The sequence below is a fragment of the Ostrea edulis genome, chromosome 5, assembly GCF_947568905.1.
Source record: "Ostrea edulis chromosome 5, xbOstEdul1.1, whole genome shotgun sequence".
Classification (NCBI taxonomy): domain Eukaryota; kingdom Metazoa; phylum Mollusca; class Bivalvia; order Ostreida; family Ostreidae; genus Ostrea; species Ostrea edulis.
Window position 1 is genome coordinate 21,017,134 of NC_079168.1, and position 12,712 is coordinate 21,029,845.

Below are 12,712 nucleotides of genomic sequence, written 5' to 3' on the forward strand. Positions count from 1 at the left end.
GCTAATACTGATTCTAGAAAAGAACACATATGGATTTCCTGGTAATGTTTTCCAAATAACCCAAAATGTGCTATTTTGCAATATATATTTGGCTTCATTATAGCATTTCTTCTAAGAATTCACAAGATAGGAACTGAGAATTGATATGTAACTTTTCATCTAGGCCTAGTTTAAAACATTCAACAGGGGATGGTTACTCCTCCTAGGCAATTGATCCCACATCTGGTATGTCCAGGGGTTCGTGTTTGCCCATCTTCTCTAGTCAAATGTCCGATTCGCTTGACACTTGGCTAGCGAAGATGGTGTTTGTTTAACTCTTAGTTTTGTATTCCTTATAGAAATTATGAGAATAATCACTGTTCGTTATCTTCACCTTTTCATTGATAATTTTCACTTCTACACCTACATTGTATGTGAAACCATCAACCATATTGATGTTTTAATGATTACCTAAATATTTTAGATTTGAATACATGTTGATAGATACAAGGATTGGCGTTACGTTTCACCACCTGATGGATTTCTATTCATGATATAATGACAGGCAGTAGTACAGATAATGTACATCTATCAAGCTGTTCTCAGCGACCAATTTGTGGCTACCAATGCTGACGATTTCTGAATGAAACTTGTTTACACATATAATAATACTAGTATAATCTTTAGGAAAATGCATAATATTTCTATGTGGTTGCATTGAAGTGTAAAGAAAGGTAACCACTGATGTTTAATGTAAAGTAGATGATTAATGAGTAATCTTTCCTTGGTAGTAAACGCATTTTACTAATGTCAAGCTAGCAAGATTTCTACTACGTGTTAGATAGCGCAATTTCCAACCCTCTGTAAATGCCTTATATTGTATATGAAAATGTTCGATGGTTTCAATTAATGCAGTGAGTAGCATATAATTAATGAAAATAATTTTAAGAATGCCCATTAAAAATATAGCTCTTTCTTAGATGCGATTTGAAACGAGCAATACTTTTGTCTTTAAAACAAATAAAGGAAATGTGTCCTGTTTCTCTGCATGAAGGTATATACATGATTATGTAAACAAAAATGTAAAATAAAAGTAGCACATCAAAAACATTCTTTGCTTAACTAATCATGTATGAAAGGTGAAGATAATGAACAGTGATCAATCTCATAACTCCTATAAGCAATACAAAATAGATAGTTGGGCAAACACGGACTCCTGGACACACCAGAGGTGGGATCAGGTGCCTAGGAGGAGTAAACATCAGCAGAGCTGCCAACATTATAAAATGGAAAATAGTAAGGTGGGGGTCAGGGGGCCGCCTAGACCCCCTGCCGCTGGAGATTTTTTTTTATGAATGAACATGTAACCTGAGCAATTTTAGGCACATTTCAATTCCAAATTTAATGAATTTAGACATACTAATTGTTATACATTTTACAACTGCAAAAGATCAAATACATCTTTTATTGATTTTACTTTCTAAAACTTGGGTAAAAAATAGTTACATTAGTATATTGCATAATTTTACAGTTACTGTGTCAGTTATTCTGGCAAGTTTTTATATATTATATATATATTTTTAGTTACTGAATCAGTTATTCTGGCAAGTTTTTTTTATGTCATTTTCGCCGCCGTGAGAAATGTTGAAGTTTGTCAAACAGATTGTACACGTATACAAACTCCCCCTTTCTGACTTTGAAACGAATAGATGATTACAGTGTACTTGCATATTGTTCTTTGAATTTTTAGCTCCATTAGGCTTTCTTCTTTGGGGGAGTATTGTTGTTATTTCCATCAACACATGCTTTACGTTTAGTAGCAGCTGTCATATTGTTTATTTTAAAGCATTAAAATGATCTAGACTCTATATCTATATCTATATCTATATATAGACTATGCAAACAGACGTAGTAACGACTATAGTATGCTTATTATAAAAGTAAAAACCAATGACGGACAGCTCTAAAAATTTCGAAATGTCAAATAAGCGAAAATGGAAGATGTACAGTGAAATCGTAAGTCGTATTTTCGGCCCTAATATCGTAAGCCTTACGCCAAAATCGTGAGGGTTGGCAGCTCTGCATCAGGGTACCTGTAAAGTGCGAAACGAAACGAAATCTACCGAAACGAAACCCACCGAAATGAAACGAATTGTATAACTGAAATCTTTTAATCATCTCGACCCCATCCCTCGTTTAGTGTGTTTCCCCAGGCCTCTGAGACTGTAACCCTCCGTTCTGAAATTTATGGATCCGAAACTAATTGCACATGGTATCTATGTACTTTTTGCTTACTCAATCCCCCCCCTTTCCAACTTTTAAAACTTTGTATCAGTCAAGTCGAAAGCCTACATCAAACGGGAGGCGAATTTTATTTATATGTGATAACTTTCACAGGGGCCTGAGATACCATTTTTAATTATTATGATTAAAAGAGTTCGGTTATACAATCTGTTTCGGTAAGTTTCGGTGGGTTTCGTTTCGTTTTGGTAGATTTCGTTTCGTTTCGCACTTTACAGGTACCCGTAAACATCACCTGTCGACCGGTCACATCCGCCGTGAGCCCTATATCTTGATCAGGTCAACGGTATGTCTCTTAATGCAGAAAAAACAAGCCTGACTTTTCACTGTGGATGTTTCAAGTATTATGTCTTGAAGCGTCTATAATGTCGTGGGGATCCGGGTTAGAATAGGTCCTCAGCACCCCTTGCTTGTAAGAGGCGACTAAATGGGTCGGTCCTTCGGATGAGACCGCAAAAACCGAGGCCCCGTGTCACAGCAGGTGTGGCACGATAAAGATCCCTCCCTGCTCAAAGCCCATTAGTGCTGAGCATAGGCCTAAATTTTGCAGCCCTTCACCGGCAATGGTGATGTCTCCATGTGAGTGAAATATTCTCGAGAGGGACGTTAAACAATATTCAATCAATCCTGAAGCGTCTATATATATAATTGACACAGCATTGGTGTCCAGCCCGTTGATTGATTTTGTCAGTTAATGAAATGAAGACAAACATTTGCACGTATGACATATGATAATCTAGATACGTAGAAGGAGGGAAATCGACCCAGTTTGACTTTGAACCGCACGTCTATCATTTCTGAGTAGTCCAGCGTGCTCAAAATAACATCAGAAATAGTACCTAAGCATGTGAAAATGTTAGTTAATGAAATATTTCAAATATAAGATGTCATATAAACATCTGTCAACACTGCATGTAGATGCTTACATATTACTCAATATGACAGGACTGTAGCAGTCAGTATAAGAAGGAACTTATACTGCCTCGCAAGAGAGCTAGCTTTTCTAGTGATGTGGCAGAGTGTCTCTCTTAATCACGCAAGTTAAGCAACTGTGAGCGTGATCAGCACTTGGCTGGTTGACCGCTACACGTTACAGATTGGTGGCTCTGGTGTTTGGCAGAAGGCCTGCTTCAGGTAGAGTCTCTTCGGAGCTCTGGGTACGGACGTGGATTCGTCCGGGACAACCGTCGGGAACGGCGGGTGCCGTTACTGAGCAGGTACCAAACACTCAGAGAGGACTCACGCTAAGCTTCGGGACGAAGCTTCCCTGAATAAGGGAAAGTGTAGCGGTCAGTATAAGAGGGAACTTATACTGCCTCGCTAGAGAGCTAGCTTTTCTAGTGATGTGGTAGAGTGTCTCTATTAATCACGCAAGTTAAGCAACGGCGAGCGTGATCAGCACTTGGCTGGGTGAGTGCTACACGTTACAGGACTATACGCAGTCTAATGCGTCAGATGTCACGATGTTACATATTGCGTATACACTGTGTAACTTAAGAGTCATCCTCTGTATAAGCATAACTTATAATAAAATAAATTAAAATAATTAATCTAGATCCTTGATATTTCCCTCCAATTCTTATTTTTCTTGATATTTTGATATCTGCTACCACATGTACCAGTTTAAGTCCTTATGATTTACGTTTGAATTAAAGTAGAAGGTACCTAGATAAAACTGGGAACTTTAATTGAGGAAGAAAAACCCCAAGCACGTGATACTCCCAAACTTTTAATCCGGATTTTCCCTTGGCAATTCAACATGCAGCAAATGTTCGAGGAAAGTCCACGTGCTAAATGTGATGTGTTTACATTAACATTTCTGACCTGGTTTGTGATTGGTTGGAACCAATATTCTCGACAGACGGAATAGGGCATGTTTCTATTCCATCGGACTCCATCTTACATTATATCTGGGATGTCTTTAGTTACATCTGGCAAATGGACTATAAATAGGCCGAATGTTTTTGAGTTGAGGACCTATTTTCTTTTTACAGACAGTAACTACAGGTACATACAATCGACCTAGTCCCAGATCTACTAAGTTTATAAATGATGTAATAAACTGAAGTTTGTCTTATTAAATTACTTTTTCAAACTGAGTAGAATACACTGAACTTTCACGAATACATTTCGTAAATTTCCACATGTGGTTGGACATTTGAAGAAAGGCACGAGTGCCTTCAACTAAACAAATTCGAATCCCTTTCAAAATGATCCTTTGTATAGAGTCTAGGTCTACTTAAAATGATCTCATGATTCTAGAGAGGTGTGTAGGCAATCATTAAACCAAAGGCAGAAAGATACACACGGGGAAACTGTGGTCAAAACACTTTCATATCTTCATTTGGTTTATCCACTTTGTGTGTTTTTGCACAAAAGTGAAAATTGATCAAGAGGCTATCTAACTCTTATTTATGTCTCGACATACCTTAAAATTCAATCCTCAATTCTGTGATGATGCCAAGAGATTTCCAAGCAGCAAATGAATAAATAGATAAAGTTACTCGTTTCTGTGCGATGTTTACAGGCATCTATAAACTCTTAGGCCGGCCATTAAACTCGAACATTTGTCACCGCAAATTAGTCACTTTGTCTCTTCATGCGATCTTGAAAATAATTGCTCAATCGCCAATACCGGCGGATTGCAGGTAACAGTTGGTTTACAGCGAATTATCCTGTAATGTTTATCTTTGATGTGACTTCTCGTCAACAAGTTTTCTTGATTATGAATTTAATATTTGAAATGTCTGTGTTGTTGATTTGATGCGTGTGAAGGTTATCGTACGGTGCAGTGTCCCGAATTGGCACCAGTTGAACATATGCTACCAACTTTGTAATCGGTTATTGCTTGGATTTTTAATAATACCAAGTGATTACAATAATCCCGGACCCATTCGTCGTTTCCATTTTTAATATGCTTTAAAGTTGTGGACATTTTGCGTTCCAGTTCATGTATATTATTTCAGGTAGGACAATCCTCCATCTAAATAAATCAAATTTTTGTAAAGTATAAATTCTTATCTACAATTACTGTAAAGTACAAAATAACAGTTAAGTTTGTTTGACAAGGGGAGAGTAATAATGAAATTATGCAACGTCTTCAGATAATGTGAAAGTAATGTTCACATTATTTATCAATAAACATTCATATCATACATGGATTGAAGTTGAGGTGAAATTATCATACAGAAATCTTCCTCTGCAGATAAAAAAGGGGGAAAATACTATATGACTAATCTTTACACCAATTTGTTGACTGTCCATTTATTTCGCAATTTTACGTGAAACAGTGATTATTGGTTTGCTTGACAATATGACGTATTCATTTACATGTTTACAAGATTGTTTGATATGAGATGAAATGACAGACATAAAAATGAACATCCATACAAAAGTTCATACTTGAACCATTCCAAAACACGTGTCTTGTAATATACATTCATGCATGAAAATATTTTGAGTGCAAAACACCCCAAAAGTAACATCCGATACATGAAAGGGGAAAAAATGAAGGTACATGTATACAGGATTTGTTATAATTAATCTACAAAGTAAAGGGAAATTTTGAAACGTTGCACTCATTGCACTATCAACAAGTACTTAAAGTTTGAAGATCCGGAGGAAGGAATACTTATGGTGATAAACAGGATTAATATTCCACTTCAGATTGGCGAGAAATAGAGGACCGCCGGTGCATGTAAACCATTCACATTATGTTTCGCAAGTACAACCCATTCACTTGTTTATTTCAAACAGCTCTCTGTTTTGTCTTTATGCAGAAGGAACTAATTTTATGGTTTCCTAGGGGAAATGTTTTGGGACATTACGGTTTGGGCGCGTCTGTGTTTTACCGTTAACAGTATCACCAAACAATATGTTCTCTTTGCGAAATCGATTTTGTCCACCACACATTTTTAGTACATTCGCTATTTTGATTTTATTTATTTTTATTTTTGGTGTAATTAGTATATAGAAATATATGTACAATGTCAATCTTTTACGAAGAATAATGCCTAAGATTAGCCTAAGATTATGAGGTGTTATCTTACAAATATGACGCTGTTTTTCATTCACAATTACTACAATGACGGTATCACCTCTATACTATCATATAATGTTCCAATGGAAACAAAAACACACGAAATTATTAACCAATGAAACAATATTTTCGGCAAAAGTCCATGCAAATGTACAACTTACACTGTAAATTATAGTACAAGTGGTTCTCAGTCTGCCTATATTTTCGCCCAGCAATAATTTTGATACCTTTTTAAGGTAAAAAAAAAAATTCGTATTCCATCAGTGAACATATTACCATTCGATATTTTTGTCCTTGTATATTTCCGCTTCTCGTTACCAAATAAATAAAGCACTGGAAAAGTGAGATCTAAGCACAGCCAATTAACTGGGAATTTATCATCCCAACGTTTTAGGCTACTTAGAGAGGAATGGATACTAGATGATACTACCTTATTCATAGTCAAATGTACAGGAAAATACCAAACGGGCTTTAACTATATTAGATGTGTTGTCATCAAAAATGAAATTGATTCTTAAAAGAGTACACAAAAGTATATCTTTATTTTGTAAATAAATAAATCAATAAAACAAATAAATTATAACGCGCTAAAAAAGAATAAATTAAAACCCTTTCCGAAAATAATGCAATCTTCAACAACCAATCATAAATCGATATGTTACATGTGGAATCATAATTTCACGTCAGCTCTCACGGGGTCGTCTGCTTCAGCAATGCATAATCGGTAATCATTTTCTTCAGAAGCTCACTGGTATCCTTCATAATGATGAAATCACGTTTTCGAACTAGTCTCGTTTCCATATTTATATCTCGATCTTCATCAAGCATTATGTAGCGTGATACATATGAAATATTCCTGCTATTCATGGAGTTGTAATATTTGCATAGAATGCCCAATATTTTACTAATCGTGGATTTGTACATTTGGTAAACAGTTTGGCTGTTACCACCTGCTGTCTGGACGTCCCAGCTAGATTGCTCTAAGAAAACCAAAACAGATGACAGGGTTTGATAATCCCTAGAGAAAACGTCCTCGATCTGAAAAATGAGAAGAATATCTATTTTCAAAACTCGTAAATGAACATGAGGAATAAAGGTATATTTTAGAGCCTTATAGAAATGAATGATTGAGTGTTCATTATACCGTGTCGTTCTCCAGAATAGGTTGATAAGTAGGAAAGCCTATGATGTGGTGGAAGTTCCTTTCTTCTCCTTGAATAACTTTAGCTTCAGCAGCATCAATAAATTTATTCTGGATCTGAAATGAAACGTTCATTTTCAATCCATGAAGATTTTATAATTCTGAATTTGAAAAAAAAAGAAGAAATCCTTGATGAATATAAAATGAAACTTACGTAATATTTCTGAATATCTGTAACTTTTTCGTCGGTCTCTTTCAGTTCAATGACGACGTTGTGCAGTATACCCTTAATGGGTAACGTGGGTGTTGGAACAGGTCCTAAAATATCTAACAGGGTTGACTGTACCATTGTTTTTCCACATGGAGATTGCCAAGCAGGGATTGTGTTGATTAATGCCATTGACGAAGTGGCCAGTGTAGGTAGTAAAACCCAGATGTATACAAATTCTGAGAAATCTAAAAACGAAATGTATACTTGATATACATATATAATTATGATAATAAACATTCATTTTCTTACAGCGATTTTTTCAACTATGATAAAAAAAATAAATTTAAAATAGATTAATTAATGTATAAGCATTAGGTGATTTGAACAATTTATGTTTATGTAAAATAATACATTTTACTGATATCAAAATATTAACAATATTAATAGTATTGTCGTCTACTCACACATGTTAACTCAAAGCGTAGGAGTCTGTCAATATTGCCTTATCCATTTCACCGAGTTTATCTATATATAATAGAGGGCTGGAAAGTTTTTCCCGGAAATAGTTGGTGTCAATTGTAGACACGTGTTATTCGTCAGGTGAATTTGCTTGGCCCATGATGTAAACCGAGTAACGTAAATTAAATCGGTTGACAAAAAGTGTAAAACCTCAAATAATTTAAATAGTACATTTGATATGAATGTATGCAAATTCTACATGTCAGAAAAATATGAGTTTATTTTAATACTCATCTGAAACACGGTTCAATTCATTGAGCGAAGAAAAACCCCAACTTGTTGTCCAATAAATTAAATCATATTTTTGTTCAATTATTGTACGACTTATCTCAATATGAACTTTATTGAATAACATATGGTGTCCTAAAGCTTTAATTTCTTAATATATGATACTAGTAGTAATTGGATTTCAGATTTTTCCATCAGAGCTAGTTCAATTGATTTATTGTATATAGTTTAACGTCCCGCCCGAGAACCTTTTACTCATCTTGCCGGTGAAGGGCTGTAAAATGTAGGCCTATGCTCGGCGCTTACGGCCTTTGAGCAGGGAGGGATCTTTATCGTGCCACACCTGCTGTGACACGGGACTCAGGTTTGCGGTTTCATCCGAAGGACCACCCCCACTTAGATGCCTCTTATGACAATCAAGGGGGACTGAGGACCTATTCTAAGTTCAATTGAAATGATAGGACGATTGATTCATTGATTGTCTTGCTCATTCATGTACATATATGTCGTCATTATATGAATGATCATTGTAGTGAGGCAGAAACGGAAGGAAGATAAACATTCGGGAAGGTTAAAACAGGATTTGTGTAAGACAGTTTCCACTTCTCCTTAACTGCAGTGTACTAGTATTAGTAGAGGATGTCACTTGTAATGCAGTTTACTACAAAACGTTGATCGAATGATTTCCTAAAACCAATTAGATACGACCAAAAAACCATACATTATGAGATATTTATGTAATCCACTTAAGTTGATAAACTTTTCTATGTGCTTGAAGTAACTAGCGCGTAATTTACATCCTACTACAATATTTGTTCGTTGAGGTAGAATTATGATTGCTTAGCAAATTAATTCATCAAAAAGAAAATTCAACAAACCAAATTATTCATTCCTAGAAAAGTTTTGTGCCCATTACATTTTCCTCTTTTGAAGTTAATTCGTTTCAATGCCATTTAACAATTTTCAAGTATGTACTTCAAGTAGTCTATTTATAAATCATTTCAACTCATGAGTAATACTAAAATGAATATTGTTTGTGTGTTGCTGTACCAATCTTGAATGAAATGAATTACCTAAATTAATGTTACACAACATCTGTGCATAGAACCGTTAGCAGAGATAACGACAATCGTCGAATTCCCGTCCAAAATGAACATTAAGTGTAAAGATCTAAAACATTAAAATCAAGGTCTACGCTTCTTTTACCACAATATTGTGTCTAATGTCCCCCTGATTGTACATTATTGTTGAAATAGCAAATACATTATATTTGTAGCTACATCAGACGTAGAATTTCGGGATTTTAAAACGGAGGAGAGCTCAATTTTGATTTCACCGTATATTTTCATTTCTAAAGGGACCGATTCACGATTTCCCCCCAAATTTTGTTTTTCACTTTTAATGATCAAAATCTACAGCCTAGTGTGTTTTAAAGGTTTCATAAAAAATTAAGATTATACATTATTACAGAAACTCATTTTATAGAGTTTTGTTTTGTAAACAAAAATTGCGGAATGTTATTGTATACGAAGTTTTCAAAAAGATATCGATCTAAGTTTATTATATTTTGACTGCGGATAACTCCGTTTACCTGATCAGGATATAGGGCTCACGGTGGGTGTGACCGGTCAACAGGGGATGCTTACTCCTCCTAGGCACCTGATCCCACCTCTGGTGTGTCCAGGGGTCTGTGTTTGCCCAACTATCTATTTTGTATTGCTTATAGGAGTTATGAGATTGATCACTGTTCGTTATCTTCACCTTGCATCTATCACATTTCAAGTATACTTTAGGTAAAATGTGTCATCTAAAACTTCAACTTTGACTGTGCAAAATTAAGATGCTTTAAATTACAAAATTAACATTTTACTGGGTTGTTCGTAATCCTAAAAAAGACTCAAGACACAGAGTCAAGGATAAAATATTGCTTTTATTCTTGCATTCAGAAGGTCCAAATTTTGGCAGTCAACATTAAATGAGTTATATTTTTAATGTTTAACATCAAACGTGAATCTGGGTTAGAATAGGTCCTCAGTAACCCTGGCTTGTCGTAAGAGGCGACTAAATAGGGCGGCCCTTCGTATGAGAACGCAAAATTAGGTGTGACACGATAAAGATCCCTCCCTGCTCAAAGGCTGTAAACGCCGAGCATAGGCCTAAATTTTGCAGCCCTTCACCGGCAATGGTGACGTCTCCATGTGAGTGAAATATTCTCGAGAGGGACGTTAAAGAATATTTAATCAATCAATCAAACACAAAAAATTGGGATTTGTTTTCTTTAAAAAAAAAATCCCTGAAAAAACGTGAACCAGAAGTGCGACTGGTTTATAGATTATAAGTTGTTTTCAATGCCATGAACTTATTTTGTTTCCAACAGTGTTATGAATTATTATAAATTGTTATCTCTTACACTGTGCATGTAAATGTTGGTTAGAGAAAATAAGCCAGAAACGTGATGAAATCTGTCTAAAGGGGAGGGGATGAAATAGAGACAATTATGGCTTTACATGTAGTTACTTTGTCCTTGACAATGAACTTGAGTACGTACTTCGCTCACTGAAGTACGCTCACTGAAAAACGATTATCTTGAGATAAATGGGCGGGTCGGATTTCCAGTACTTCGTAATTTCAGATAATGATTTGGAAAATATATGGCGTTTACGATACCCACCCAGATGCTGAGTCATGATGGACTTCCCAAAGAACGTCTCTTTAGTACTAGTATTGAATTAATCATGCGTAACATTATGGGCTTTAGTACTAGTACTTGTATTGAATTAATTATGCGTAACATTATGGATCATTTGGTACTCTGCGCTGTTGTCTATAACTCCCCCCACCCCCCACCCGTATTGTGAGATTTTCATAATCTGTTTACCGCAGCTGTAAGCAAACTAGTGATTAATAGTGATAGAGTATTAGTTATTATCTACTGTATTAATATATTCTCCCAAGTTTAAGGTCATTCCATCCGAAATACCTACATGTACATTTATATTTTTCAACGTACAGGAAATTATGATATGTTGACATTATTTGTAATTGACTTCAATTTTGAAATGTATGCTTGGATATGTAATATTGGAAACTAATAAAATTTACTAGGTCAAGGTTATTCAATTAACGAAATTGAGGGATTTTTTTTTAATTTGTTATAAACGAATAGTTAGTGATACTTTTTATATTCTTTTTGCATGCGAAATAACCTATGTAAACCATTTAAACATCACACAATTTACGTATTGAACAAGGAAGACTGAAATAATTCCAAGGCAAAACAGAAAACATGTATCAAGTAAACAAAATGATATGGAGGATTTAGAGAACGAATTCTATTTTTCATCAAAATACCCTATTCATAATTATACATGTACTATATTTAGCAAACACTACTAAAGGATGCTCAGCTTGTATGCTCTAGAAATGTTAGAGTTAATTAAGTTGGGGAAAACTAGAAAAAAGTCCTATCGTATTTCCACTATACTCGTGTCCAAACATACCTTTGAACATTCATGAAAGCCCCATGCGAACTGGAAACTCACAGCTTCAAATAATTTCGTTTGTTTAGGTAGCAATAGTGTAGTGGGAAAATATGTTAGGATTTTTTATGCTAAAATTTGACACGGCGATAAAAGAATACAGCAAAATAAGATCTCAACGTGCGCATAAAGAAACTGCTGTAAATCGAAGTTTTTTGTTAATGAGGGGCGGATCTCTAAGGGGTGGATCTCTAATTCTCTGGGTTTTTAAGGGGTGAATTTGTAGTTCTCTGGTTTTATGAGTGGATATGAGTCTCATCCGAAGAACCGCCCCCATTTAGTCACCTATTACGACAAGCAAGGGGTACTGAGGACCTATTCTAACCCGGATCCCCACGGGACACCAAGTTTGATGTCTGTCAAGCAAAGGGTTCTCAAGATATTGAGCGGACAATATATTCGTATGTCCAGCTTGACCTTTGACATCAAAATCAATAGGGGTCATCTTCTCCTGAAGATGTACCAGTGTACTAAGTTTGATGTCTGTCAAGGAAAGGGTTCTCAAAATATTGAGCGGACAGTGTCTTCCTATGTCCAGAGTACATTGACCCTTGACCTTTGACCTGAAAAACAATAGAGGTCCTCTTCTACTCATAACCAACCCACATATGAAATATCGATCAAGTGAATGGTTCTCAAGATATTGAGCGGACAACATGTTGTCTACCGACCGACCGACAGGTGCAAAGTAATATGCCCCTTTTATTTTAAGTGGGGGGGGGGGGGCATAAAAAGTTTAATATAGTGTGGTACGC

The 12,712-nt window shown here is 35.6% G+C and overlaps 1 protein-coding gene across 1 annotated transcript; it reads right to left on the reverse strand.

The window, feature by feature from the left end:
- Positions 1–6,833: 6,833 nt before the first annotated feature.
- LOC125652713 (uncharacterized) lies at positions 6,834–8,335 on the reverse strand. Its single transcript, XM_048882082.2, has 4 exons — positions 8,136–8,335; positions 7,675–7,916; positions 7,464–7,577; positions 6,834–7,357 (listed from the first exon to the last, which is right to left on the reverse strand). The coding sequence occupies exons 1-4, from the start codon at positions 8,137–8,139 to the stop codon at positions 7,010–7,012; spliced, it is 708 nt and encodes a 235-aa protein (XP_048738039.2). The 5' UTR covers positions 8,140–8,335; the 3' UTR covers positions 6,834–7,009.
- Positions 8,336–12,712: the final 4,377 nt, after the last annotated feature.